At 36.0% G+C, this 14609-nt stretch overlaps 1 protein-coding gene and 1 long non-coding RNA gene across 18 annotated transcripts in view; one reads left to right on the forward strand and one right to left on the reverse strand.

The window, feature by feature from the left end:
* The window catches only part of LOC128791952 (uncharacterized), a 60625-nt gene that overhangs the window by 16672 nt on the left and 29344 nt on the right, over window positions 1-14609 (forward strand). For 12 of the 13 annotated variants that reach the window (XR_008432246.1, XR_008432245.1, XR_008432237.1 and 9 more), the window contains 2 exons: window positions 4331-4481; window positions 7022-7170. This is a non-coding gene — a long non-coding RNA (uncharacterized LOC128791952). The remainder of the gene's footprint in view (window positions 1-4330; window positions 4482-7021; window positions 7171-14609) is intronic. The other variant, XR_008432236.1, reaches the window with a different exon arrangement.
* The window catches only part of EVI5 (ecotropic viral integration site 5), a 72292-nt gene that overhangs the window by 11895 nt on the left and 45788 nt on the right, over window positions 1-14609 (reverse strand). For all 5 annotated transcript variants that reach the window (XM_053949902.1, XM_053949904.1, XM_053949900.1 and 2 more), the window contains one exon: window positions 6828-6923. In XM_053949902.1, coding sequence (XP_053805877.1) covers window positions 6828-6923 — 96 coding nt within the window. The remainder of the gene's footprint in view (window positions 1-6827; window positions 6924-14609) is intronic.

The following is a 14609-nucleotide window of genomic DNA, read 5'->3' on the forward strand; positions in this document are numbered from 1 at the left end:
TGTATGGTATTTAAGACTAAAGGAACTGTTGATGTGGTTTAATATTTCATTCTCTGTATTACAGAGCATTGAAATTTATTTAGGCATTAATAGTGTGGTCCATATAGATTAATTTTTTTAATCCTTCACACTGATGGGCTACAAGTTCACTTTCCCATCCCCATTTTAGTTTCAGCAGTGAAAGCCTAGAAAGCTAATGCAACTTGCAAGATGTATCCTTAATTCAGCCATATAACCGATTACTCTGTTGGTCACAACTTATACATTATTTATCCTCAAAGTCATTACTTAAAGTGTCTTGAATTTTATTTACACAAGCAAAATCTTTTAAAAGCACAGTATTTAATCTCCAACTTTTATATCTCTTTTCATTAAGCCAGTCTTAAAATGTTAGCTCACCAGGAGCACGATCAGACCAAGAGATAACACCTATATCAGAATCTTACTGACTGCATTAGGTTCTTAAGACATAATATCAGATCCATTCCTAGATAAACTATACCTATGTGGAAATGGAAGAGTAGTAAACTAATGCTCACTACTTCAAAGAGACATCAAGTTTTCAGATACTGAAATGGGAAATACCTTTAAAAACACACCATTTTCTGCACTGTCGATATGCAAGAATTGAATCTCTAGAATTTCACTTAAAGGTACTATTATAAAGTCTTGTCTGCCATCTTGTTCTTTTCCATCAGCCACACTGAGATATCGTTACCTGGATAACTTGCAGTTCCTAAATGTTGGACCAGTGTGTTGTCACATTAACATCAGAATTTTGGTTTTCATTCAAATATCAAACACCTACATAAGATTTGCACATCATCTTTGCTTCTTCTCTAAAATATTGCAACTAATTATTTGTCAAGATGATGTCTCATTAGGAAGAAACAGCTAGGAGAAAACTCTGTATTCTCCCTCTGACATTGGTCAATAGCAGATGCATGCACCAAAAAAGACAGAACATGTAGTGATACTTTCACAATATTCTTCCTAAACTCCAGCAATCATCTCTCTAAATTCATGGTGGGGGGAATAGTCTATGCAGATGCACAGATGTCATAGTAAAACTGAAAAATGGGCTATCTTCAACATCCATACTCCTGCTTCCTAAGGAAAAAATGTCTTTAGTAAAGGAAGCACTGTATGTTCTGTATATTGCTGTTGCCTTCATAAAGTTGTCCTCTAAAACAGACAACCAATCCACATCCTCAATCCCAAACTGTAGAGGCTACTTGCTTTTGTACAAGCAGCACATAAGGCAGAATTCAGCTTTTAATATGAAAATTGTTGTAAGGTTAAACCAAATCTATATTTGAAATACTATAGTACATAAAAACCTGAAATTTTACAGTGAAACAAACACATTAAAGGATTCCAAGAGCGACAAAAATCACCTAACAGTGTGACAAAGGCAAACTTTGTAAAATTTTATGTGAAACAACTTAAGCACTTCAGTCCTAAATCACAAAGTCTGAAAGACTAGAAACCACTTGCTTTTGTCTCCAAAGGTGTCTTGTGGTCTGCCAGTGTAGTTTGTGGGTAAGCACATCAATTCTAATCTTCTGTACCACCCCTGTAATCTAGGTAACACATACAGCCTTGCAACATCCAACAGGAAGCAGAAGCAGCTGCTGGGTAATATATATAAAGTGACTACACATACAGAGAGGTAGTGCATGAAATGCAGAACTTCAGCAGTTTATAAATAATTTAATTCCATTCAGTTTGAATTAAAAGGAAAAGGTGGGAAACTACAAACAACCTCTTCCTTGTTTCTCCAGAATATGATTTGTGTTTAAAAGAATAACAGCTTGTTCAATAGTCATAGTTTTTCTTAAGTCTTCAAATTTACTTAATGGAAACTACTAACAGGCCAAACTTCCAATGTATTCATTTCCACATAGCTAAACAGCTTTACTTCAGTACTACCTACTTAGTGATCTATTCTCTTGAACAGTAAACATGTTTCACAGAAGTTGCTTTCATGTAACATTTCTGTATCTAAGCAAAGGCAACTTCTGTGAAATACTAGCAATCCTGGTGCAGTCTGAAAGTATCTAAGCAACCTTAAAGGGTCTTTGTGCTCAGGCCATTTATGTTACATCAGTTAAAGCACATGAACTGGAAGGTCAAGTGACAGAATGGATTGATCACTAGACCTTATTTCTCCTGTGCCAAACATAGGGCAGCCAAGCTTCTGTACTTACTGACAAGAGTAACAAAAGCTGTTTCACAGAAGCTGCAGCCTGTTGGGGCTGCACAATGAGAAAGCATTTTAACTTAAAATCCCGCTAGGCTAGAAGTCAAGAACGCTGCAGAGATAGCTTTAAGAATGGGAGGGAAAAAGAAGAAGAAAGAAAATGCTAGGTGGAAAGACTTCAATTAATGAAAAGAACAAATGGCAACTGGACACGAGATTCTGAAAAGGCAGAGTGTCTATGGCTAGTGCATATTAAAAGCTCTCAAAGAAGTTTACATCATGACATCATGTTTGTGATGATCCTCAACATTTCAGGTTTCCACAATAGTTTCAGCCTTCAACAATAAAGTCATAAGTCACAACCACCTAACGACTTTATGCCCAATAAATCACAAACTCGGCCAATAAGGAGGAAAGGAAGTACAGCACTTAATATACATGACTGATCACAGGATTACCTACTGGTTAACTAGAAATACTTCAGTCTGAGTGTCCTTTCATTATGCATCAGCTGTTCTTTGAATACTGATAGGTTGTGTAAAAGATTATAGGATAGCTGTCATTTCTAGGGAATGGGTATAAAACCAGATAAGTTTACTAAAGTTCAAAATGCAAGTAAGTAATAATTGATCTGTATTTGATTTGACATGTATTTGATTTCTGAGTGAAGTTATGGTTGCACCGAGGAATTTAAGAATTAATTAACTATTTTACATAACATTACAAACTATACTTAATATTTATATTCTAATCCATATTTGGTCATTTCAAATCAGTGCAAAGAAAGAGGTGCATGTAAGTAGATTTAAGACAACGTGCGTAGAACCAGAGAAGTGTAAAGGTCGGAAAAGGCCTCTACAGAGTCCAACCATTAACCTAACACTGCAGTGTTCAGCAGTAAAGCAGGAGTTTACAGAAGTCTAGAGCCTAGTAGAGCAGACAACTGGTTATAATGTTCTCAAAGCTCCAAGTTTTTTTGTCTGTTTGTTCTCTTGAAGTGTTCATCAACTACATGTTTAAGACTTACTCTGAAGTAGTTAATATTCAACTCAGCTTACCATGCTACAGAAATCCTCTGCTTAGGTATTAAAGGACTCAGGCAGGCAGCTTGTTGGAACAAGCCAAAAATCCAATAATTCCATTTATAGTTATTTTACAGTATTTGAATGGTAAAAAAAAAAAGCATCTTTTTCTATTTAATTACCTTGTACATTTAATACCAATTAACACCCAAGACATCAGTTTTGGGTGCCATACTACCCATTTCTAGTATGTGCAGTTTTATTCAGTAACAGGAACACAACTTGAATTTACTAAAAATAAGTCTTATAATATTATTTGAAGACTGACTGTAGCATTACTATTCCTAGATGAGTAATAAAAGCAGCTGAAATGTATCCTTTTGGCTGAAAGCTGCATTATTCTTAAGAAGCACGCAAAATTTTGAGCTCAGAAAAAGATTACCAAAATTAATTTGATTTTTCAAAAGTTTTGTTTATACTTACAAAAACTTTCAACCAATTGCACTTTGTAATCTGAATCCATTGATTAATCATTTGATACAGCATGCAGAGTTCCAACACATAGCTGATTTAGGTTACCACATTGGAATAAGTGAGAGAAATATCTGAATACTAAGGGCCAAGCTTTTCTCACCCTGAAATTCACGAGACAGTACAGCAGCAGCTTGCTGCACCTGCACCATATCAAACTCCCACCCCCAACCCACGTTTTAGTGAAGAATTCACCTTTAGATACTGCTCATAATAGTGACTTCTCTGCTGTCCTTATTGGTATTCCTCACTGATATTCTAGATTTGCCCTGTGCCTCGCTACTAGCCTGGCTTGCAAACACTGATGGAACAGTAGACCTTTCATAAGAACTCTGCAATTAGGATGGATCATGCTGTTGCCACAACTTGGTATCATCACCATATGATGGATGATAACATAGAATAGAATTCAAGTATGTAACTCCTCCAGGCTCCACTGACATTGAAACATTTACATTCATACTGCTGGACAAAGGCATGAGATAGTGTTTATCCGGAAGGCAAAATATGGACTTAGTCAGAAGTTACTTGTATTCAATACAGGATTTGGTCATTATTTTGTTACATCCTTCAGATGGAGAACCTGCAACTTTTCTGGTGTAAAAATCTGTAAAAATGCAGTGCTGGAGAAGAAAAAAAAAGTCACATAAGCAGAATCAACATTGATGGCCATGCCAAGACTTTTCATCTTGTTTCACACATCTGTCTCATCTCTATGTTAAATGGTAAGTTTTGCTTTAATTAATATTTGCATTTATATGCAGTTTAAAGTTCCACAATTTCAGTGTATTAGAAGGTAACCATACAGTCACCAAGAGCTCTGTTCCTTTTCCAGTGCCTTTTACATGCTAACCAGTTGGGAGATTGTGGTCAGCATGTCACATACACCATCACCCTATCTTCAGGAAGATGCATTTGCAAATGTGTAACGTTTCTTTTAGCTTTTGCAGAAGTAGAATCAGAAAGCAGCTAGCCAAAAAACAAAGAACTTGACCATTAATGGTTGTATGCATGAAGACACTTCAGTGCAGATTTAAGGAAGTTGTTTATTTAACTGGCATTGACTGAATTATACTTCAAACATTTAGCAGTTGAGAGCAAACATTTTTGCCTCTTCCTGTTGCCATTTGCTTCAGATTTTGCTTTTTGAGGAAACACTGCAGGAAACACTGCTTTCCCTCTTAAGATTTTATTTAAAAACTAGACAAATAAATAGGTAACAGTAAGGGGGAACAGGAAAAATAAGTCATTAGTAAACAAAGACTTCCAGGCCTGAATATTGTCTGTGTAAATAAGCATGCAGAATGCTGCCAAAGTAGCACATGTCTATTACATACAGAGTTTCAAAGAATCATGGAATGACTAGTCAGAAAAGATCTGTAAAATCATCAAGTCATTTCTTCTTACTGTTCCCTATATATCCTAGAATTATTTCCTTCCTACAGTGTTTACCTTGCTTGGAAATTAAAAATTTAGCCACCACAAAGCACATATCTGGAAGAAGAGTGTTCTACATTAAATTACTCAAACTCTACTATTGTTGAAATTCATGTTCTTCATAGCATTTCCTTTCCGCCAAATTGAAATGCTGATAAAGATTTGACTAAACGGAACTGTTTAGGAAATCCCTGGTATTACTTAGAATTAACATTATTCTGTGATCTTATCAACCTCATCTTCTTTCCAACCTGTTCACATTAACTTATACACATTAAAGATGTACGATATTGCCTGCCTTCATGACAATTCAGTTGCTCAGCCAGGCATATAACAAATGATTGTGTAGAGAAAATTATGCAACAGCTTTCCAAGAGTAATTCTACTTTTCCCCCAAAGCAGTGTTTCTTACCTTTTAAACCTACAGTGAGCAGAGGAAGAAGTCAGTACAGTGCCTTATATTGTTCATAATGCAAAAATACACTAAATATCTGGCTTTCTGGAAATTCTTCAAATAAGCAACAAAGAAAACTAATTAGAGTGCTTTAATGGAGAAAGCCAGGTCATTGATTTTTAAATCTGTTTTTAAGTGAGCTTAATGATTGGTAAAGGTGCTGGACTGATGACCCTAGAGACTATCCTCCATCTATAGCATAGTGATCTACAGCATAGACAACATTCCAAGATCCTCAACTGTGTTATAAGTCTCAAGGGATTGATCCTAAAAGCTTGGATCTACTCAGATTGTTATGAAAACACTATCTACACTTAAAGAAAGGATGTGTTTATTTAATAAAAGCAAAAAGGCAGCAAACAATTAGGTTGAATGCTTTTCAATCCTATGGTTTTAAGCAACACTCTCAGAGCTGTGTATGAAAAGGCTAGAAAAGAGACTCTACTGCAAAGATGACCAGGCATTTTGCACATGATGGAGTATTAGGTAAAGACATTTCTTCACAATGAACTGAAATGAGCCAGGGAGCACAGGAGTTACATAAGCCATTTCAGTTTCAAGACCTTCTGATCTTTTAACTAACAGAAAGTTACTACAACTATTAGAGCAAGGAAGTTTGAAGACGGACATTTCATAGATTGAAGGTTTTGGCAGTTTAAAAGTTAAAAATCTGTTAACTGATATTAAGCAAGCATCCTTTTTTTTTTTTTTAAGCAATCTCAGTATACTACCACATAAAATTCACCCTCGCAACAGCAAGAACCAGAAAATTTACACATGAATTCTTCTACTTGCACAAGTGAGGTTTAGTTTCTAACTACAGTGGCCTTAACAGTTGTAGCAAATAAAGACATCAAGGAGCTTATTTTCATATATGCAGTTCCAAATGGAGTAAATGCAACACGAATATGATCAACTCGTGAAATTAAGGGAAAAGCCAAGACGGAACATAAATGCCTATCTCAGTGTCAAATCACAAAACTAATCACTATTTTGTTCTCTTACATTCCAAGATAAAGGCAAGATTCATGTATAAGAGTTTTATTGCATTCATTTAAAATAATGTACTTCAGCAAAAACAGGTATTGAAGATGTACTAACTATTAAATAAGCAAAACCTGCCACAGGTGAAAGGACAAAAGGTACAAGTGATCAGAGACTGTAGTATAATATCACTTACCTCATGATGCAGCTCAGCTATCTGATCTTTCAGTTCTCTGATGTACTGGTTAGAATCCGATTTATTAAGCTGCCCTTGAATTTTTCCTTCTTCTTTCTGTTTTGGTTAAAAAAAGGAATCATATTCAAATTATTCAAAGATCTACTATATTAAAAATCTTATTTTAACTGTCTCTGTATTTTTGTCACGAACAGAAGCTATTCCCAGACACCACCCAGCATTTTCATTTGGTTGAAGTTACAGCAGGTATCTAGAGGTGGCGGAAGCTCAGACCAAGCTGACTCTCTCAATAGTAACAAGGCAGGATTCTATGGAGAAGCATGAAGAATTAACAGCTTCACAGGTGGAATCCACATCCTATGTACATGAGATTGCATTTTGGTAAACCACTCCTAGAGAACACTGTCAGTATATGGAACATATCTTAGCATACTTTATTTTCACTAATGTAAAGTTTGCATTTAGCAACAAGATATTTTCTTTTGTCTCAAATTAAACAAAATTATTTCCTTGCACTGTGGGACATGCACTGGGAAACACTACATATGACAAGCTTATTTTGTCCTGTAAGAAGAATTGTAACATCCAAAATATTGTGGTATTTGTCATGCAGGAATTCCAGAGAGTATAAATGAATGTCCCCTAATACCAATGCTTCAAGAGGTATACAGAAAAACTGGCAAGTAAAAAACAAAACAAACCAAACAAAAAAAAACCAAAACAAGTCCTTTCCGTCTGTTTGAAACTTTGACTTTCCCATTTAAGCCTCTTACTCTATGGACTCTACTATATCAGTACACACCGTGCAATCAAAATGCAACAGTAAAGCAAAGTTTTAGCAGAAGTAGAGCAGAGGTGCCAGAGCCCTTCTAAAACAGAAGTGTAATAAACAGCTGAGCTTATGTAGAAACTGGGTGCACAAGAGGCTGTGAAACAGCACTGCCAAGGTCGGTCCTAACAGGAGAGGCAGTAACACTTAGGCAGGTTGGGTTTGGCACAGAAACAGCTGAAAGTTGCCCACGTATATCATATGGGAGTTCCACACTTCCATTACATTTAAGTGGTGTTATGGTTACTTTTTATTCTAGGAATAACACTGTAATGTTAATGCAGATATTACAGAATAATTGTGCATATTTGCTCATGGAAGAACTGACTGTAGCTACAGTCAGAGCTGAATGGAAGGCATAAGCCTGGCTTGCAAGATGCCCATTATTACTGAAAGGCAAGTAAGTTTCAGTTTTCCTTTCAGAACTACAGATCTTGTAGAGCTAGCAATTAACACCAAAAAAAAAAAAAAATTCAAAAGGTCATGCTGTAACTTCCTCTTGCAACATTCAAAATGCAAGGGATCAGAAGCTGATCCTTTTAACTTGCTGACAGAAAATCATCTTTCTAATTAAATAATCCCATGTTCTGTGGGCTACTAAGTCTGTCTACAGTGGATAAATTGGAAGGATGACATAGAAAAAAAATTAGGACAAAGTATCAGAGTTTTCTTTACAGCTGCTGCTCATCCCTGGCCAATAGAAAAATATAGTCTACTAAGTTGATCATGCCATTGTCTTCTAAAGATTCTTAGGCAAGTGTGGTAGCAGACCACTGGAAAACATGCATGAGTCAGACACCACAGCATTAAAATATATTTTAATTTCTCTCAAAATAATCTAATTTAGAGAGTAAATAATAAGTAGATAGCTGAAAGCTTACCTATATCTAATGAACAAAAAAGTCCTTCAAAGTTTTATCTGTCACATTATGCATTTTAAGTTACCCAATATTCTTTAATACTGTGAAATGAGACTGATATTTCACATCAATACATACACTTTTATACAAGTACAAAGTATTACCATGATCTTCCAAATTGTTTCACCTTCCAGCGACATTTCATGTTAGAACGTAACATGAACTTAATGCAAATAATTCCCACTTTCTGATGAGCATTCATTAATCAAAGGCAAATTTGAACATGAGGAACTTAAATTTGGTAGTAATATTCTTTAACAGTAGTTTTTCATTAGGGGAGCTTGACACCACCACCCCTCAGCTTCCTTTTCTCCAAACTAAATAACCCCAAAATCCTCAGCCACTCTTCATAGGACTCTTCAGCCCTTTCACCGGCTTTATTACCCTCTGAACACATTCAAAGACCTCCACATCCTTTTGAAATAGTGGAGCCCAGGACTGCACACGGTAGCCAAGGTGAAGCCATACTAACAGTTACTACCCAGTTGCACTGACATAAGAAAAATTAAATTGCTTTCATGCAGCTTAATTTCATTTAATACTTCCTATTGTGGCATTTACTTTAGTAGGAACTGGACATTTAACTCTGTATTGCTTGTATACTGTTCTTGAATAGTCTTAGACTACTGTGCTTGAGCAGCTCTGTACTTCTGAGGAAAGCACTCAAATCAATAGTATGGGTTTCAAAACTGAATGCTAAGACTCCACTTACAATTTAGAAGTCTTTAAGGTATGAACATCACACCTTTTAAAAGAGAACAGCATAAGTAACTAGTAATCTCCATGTTAATTTTTTTAAATCTAGAGTTATTCACATAGGATGTGGGTTGCTGGCTTGGTTTTTTGGTGGTTGGGGGTGAGGGTGAGGACTATTATAACAAATCTGTGATATCTGGAGAAGTCACAACACAAAAACTAGATGGTTGATAGGCAAATCATAGTAATTTTAAATGTAAAATTAATATACAGAGAAAAATATCAGAGAACATATAAATAAGCAAAGTGTGGGCATTATCAGAATTGCAAAATAATGAAAGCTAGCCAATTCTAGAACATAGAAATTTGTTTAAAACATGATGCAGTCACATGTGAATGAATCTCTACACCCACACCCCAGCGTACTGTGTCTGCATATTGGCACCACTGCAGTGCCTACCTCCTCTTCCTAGAAGGATTTTTAGAAAAGCAATGCCAATTAAAGATGTATCATCTTGACTTCACTGCTTTTGAAGATTTTTAACTGCTCCTTTTTAGTCTCTTCTATCAGACCAGCTCCAACAGCACCACCACGGTTGTTAGAAATCTGTATCAGGGTAACAAACATCCTCGTGGCAGCTATCACCTCTACCCTAGGGACAGGTGCTTGTAGCAGTGTACTCAGCCAATACACAGTCCAACCCCCTGCCCCAGAGGTTGTGCAGATAGTGGGAGTAGCATGGGCAGCAAAGCAGGAAATGAGCTCTATAGATCAAAAAAAAACCTGCTGCTAAGACAGAACTCACTTAGGCCCTTTCACAGTTTTGGAAGCTCTCACCTCTCTCCTTCTGCTGTGAAATAGTAGAGTGACTATACTTGTGTGCATACCAAGAGTTACACTGAGAGCTCCTGAGAAGAAAAATCTACACGCCAAAAATTTGCTCCTTAAAATGAGAAAAAAATCTGTCCACCAAAATCTATCAGCTGAGAAACATGGTTTTCATATCACACTTAAATCCTCTTTTTTTCTGTCTTTCTAAGAAAAAAGCATCTTGCAAAGAAGCAACAGCTAGTCTCCAAAAGCCACCCGATGCTACTGAGAACTCCTGGACATGTGGAGATCTTTCAAACTCATTTAGTATCAGGCCAGGATGTATAGCTGGCAACACAAGAGTGCAGGGACAGACTGTTTAAAATACCCGAAACCATTACTGTATAATGGCCTCCCAAAATCAAGTTTAGTACTCATAATAAGAAAGGGTTTATACAACAAATAAATAAATCACGAGAAAGCACCTGAAAAACACTGGAGGGCCTTAAGCTGGCTTTTGCTGTTTGATCAAAGTTTAAGATATAGAAGATCAGTGTAATCAAATTCCAGTTGCAGATGTTTCATCCCAAGAGGAGTACAAGTTTTCTAAAACACTCAATTATCACATCAGATAGGAAAGGAAATATACATCAATAGGAAAATAAGCTGTTTTATATAATAAGAAAACATCTAGGGTTGTTTTCATTTTAATAACTGTGAACTTAAAAAAAACAGAAAAAAAAAGTTTACATAGGCAGTCAAACTCCAGGCACACTACACAACTGTCTGTTCCTCAGATAACATCTTTACTAAAAATGACTGGAAGATAGAATGTTTCCCTAACACCCTTAATTTGCTCTTTTCTGATCAATAGAAATATTGATCAGAATATCAGGAATATTTACTTGGTAAATATTATTAGAAATATTTACTTGGTAACAACTTGCCTCAGCCTCTTTTCAGGAGAGGCTTTAAAATTCTTGCTTTGTGGCAAAAGACACTGCATTAAAAACGTAAATGAAGTGTATTCAGAAGGGTAGATGTGGTAACTAGTGTCCTTTCAGTGACTTTACAGTGACTCATTCTAGACTTTCAAAAAACACATCACTAACATCACACACCACTATTGATAAGAGTAAAAAAAGGGTTTCCTGTAATTTGAAAAGATGGAAACAGTTTCTTTACTGAACAGTCAGTACTTGGAAAAGTTATTAAACAGAGGTCATAGAAAGGCTTCATTCTAAAGAAGCAGTGCTAAAAGTTTAAGCTGTGGGGAGATTACTAGCACAATCATGGATTTCCTTTACAGTTGTTCTCAAAGCTGCTTTGACCAGGTTAGAGATAGGGTAAATGTGACAAAATTCTCTGAATCTGCCAGGAAACACAGCAGGAAGAAGTGATGTTACTGTCTGTCCACATCAACCCAACAAAAAGAAGAATTAATTCTTATGGATATATTTTGCTTTAAGATTACTCAGATGTAAAAACTAGTTTTTCATATTACAAGTATGCTCTATACCGCCCAACTCAACCCAGCCATGGATAATTCTAAGAGGATACTACATGTCACCAGCCTGCGTAAAAATGGAGGGAAAGGAACTAAGCTGCCAAGCAGAGGCTACAGCTGCCCCACTCTGCTTCCTCAATCTGCCTACACTTCCCACTGGTCTGGTGCTCCTCACCCCAGCAAGCTACAAGAGAGCTGGAGAGGGAATTTTGACAAGGACATGTAGTCACAGGACAACAGGGAATGGCTTTAAACTGAAAGTGGGTAGATTGAGATAAGATATTAGGAAGAAGTTCTCTGCTGTGAAGATGGCGAAGCAACCTGGTCTAGGGAAAGCTGTCCTGCCCATGGCAGGGAGGTTGGAAAAAGATCTTCAAGGTTCCTTCCAATCCAAGCCATGATTCTATGTTTACCTCCCAAACATAAGCTGAACTGACAAGTGAGAGAAAACTAAAGACATGATAGATGTCTTATGCTGACAAAGTAAACCTTTGTTTCCACATAACAGGGTTATAACATCAGGGTTTTTCTTTGTCACTTCTGGGGCTTAGGTATGTGCAACATAAGTTAAACTTCAGTTATACTTCAATTCCATGCTATTTTTGCACAGAAAGTCTATAGAAAGAATATCCATCATGTATTGGACAACTCATTGCATTTCAATATACTTACACAAAAGTTTAAAAGCTCAGCATTATGAACAGAATGCTCAAACAAGACAAGGTGACATTTGGAATATATTAAGAAATAACTTTTTAACAACATAATAAACTGACATCTTGTTGCAGAATTACATCTGTTATTGAATGATAGTTCACTCTCCATCCCTGTCATTATTACTAACCAAAACTAACAATGACCCAGAAACTGTGATTTAAATCTAGCATGTATGTTTGTGATGTCAGATCAGTTCTTACGTGGGAGTAGTGATACTCTGCATTACAAATTTAACATCACTGTCTTGCACCTACACCTACATAAACTTTTAAAAGAAAATCTTGCAATTTAGGTTAAGCGTTGCTATGGCCCATGTGGACCCAGCAATGAATCCCTTGAGCTTCTTAGAAAAGCACCACCCCCTCAAAAAAAAGGGAAGGTTATGTGGTAGGTTAACTTCCTCCCTTCATTTTTATCAACTTTGAAACAGCATGACAAGCAGACCTATTTGTGATGCTCTGTGTATCTGTACTTTAATCCTGGTGCCTATGCTCCAAGACTGGCTAAATGTATTTCTGGTATTAAATATTGCATTTCAAATCATTAAGGCAAGTCTTGATTAAAAGGGCCTCTGATACCCATATCAGGTGACAGCAATTACATCTGTCTCCTGATTACAAGCTGAACAGAAGAGAGTGGGAGGCAGCTCTTTCTCCAGAGGAAGTTATCTAGATTTTCATCTCCTTTAAAATTCGCTTATGTTTAAGTCCTATTATCAATTGCATGTTTTATGGTTGACAAGCTTTGGGAATTCAGGATTTCCAACTCCATTATTATATTTCTTCTGGTGCAGGTGTTTAAAAAGCTCCAAGCTTTTGAGCATGAGTACCCAAAAATGAAATTTTGATCATAACTTTCATATTTGCTGGCAAAACACACTGGTGAAAAGTATCTGCTTAGACTCTCTAAAAAACCCAAACATCTATCATAGTTCAATAAAAGCATTCCAAGTAATGTCTACAGTGTCAAAAAAAAATAAACATTAGCAGAATTTAATTCTGCTAAATTATTTGTTTTAAATACTATAAAGTTCACACTTAAAATCTGTATTTCACAATTGAAGAAATTATCTTTCCTGCTAGTGTAAGTTTGAGATCAGTTGTTCACCAAAAACCTAACAGTGCAAACTCATCAAATGAACATGAACCTCAGCCACAAAATGACTTCATACTCCACACTGTATATATAAGGAAAGCACAGCCACTCTCACTTTTGTGAAGAAAATCAAGAATTTTACTAAGATCAAACTCAAGAAATCCTTAGCAGGTGATAATCTGAGAATACCATTAAGACTGGGACTTGAAATGCCCTTTGGAAGGAAACAAAAAACCTAGAATAATAAAAATGTAACAAAAATTGCATTGTGCAAAGTAGTACTTGTAAAAAGGAAGGAGATGTGGATAAACAACTGAACCTGAGAGAGTGCAATATTATGACAAAACAGGAACAGTGTGATCTTTGGGTGTATTAGCTAGAGTCATAAAATAGATTACATTCCTTCTGTAAAAGGAATTCCTTCTGTAAAAAAAAAAAAGAACTCCTTCTGCAGTTCTTTCTGTCTCACAACAAGGTATTATAAAAATCCACGTGCAAATCTGGAATCCCTAAGTTAAGCAGAAATATGGAAAGGGAATAGGAGAGAGCAATAAAATGATGGAGCATGTATGGTTTGATTAGTTAAGCAACAGAAAACCAAGTCAGATGTATTTACACTGAAAAATGAACACACAATTTGAATTGTGTGACAGCTATCGAAAATTCCCAACTGATCAATAGGGGTTTCACCATTTCATAAGATACTGATTACATTTTGAGAGATGTGAATCTATCAAGTAATGGAAGCAGGATGGCATTTGAAGTCTGTGCTAAAGTAAAAATAATGCAAAATGAGTACTCACTTCTCACCTACAAAATCACATTGTTTGAAGTAACCTTTAAACTTCCCCTCGCTTTTTTTAAAATGTTCATTTGAGCAGAAGACTGACCTTAACTCAGCTACTCTCTTGTTATCTTACTAGATGATGAATGATTCATACGCAATGCTTAGGTATTTCTAATGTACTCATCATAGCATTATCTAAGCATTGTATGATTTAAAGAAATGATTGCTTTAACTTTCAATAAGTTTAGTGCCTGCTGCACTAGAGGAAATATAGCAAAAATTATTTATGCAAGTTCAATGACATTTATTTGTACATTCCATATATGAAGAGATTAAAAAGATTTAACTAGTTGAGAAATCACAGGGAAAAGGTGGCTTTGAAACAATATAATAAAGGAAAGATTTCAGAGGGAAGAAACA

Source organism: Vidua chalybeata, chromosome 9 (assembly GCF_026979565.1).
Source record: "Vidua chalybeata isolate OUT-0048 chromosome 9, bVidCha1 merged haplotype, whole genome shotgun sequence".
NCBI classification, from domain to species: Eukaryota; Metazoa; Chordata; class Aves; order Passeriformes; family Viduidae; genus Vidua; species Vidua chalybeata.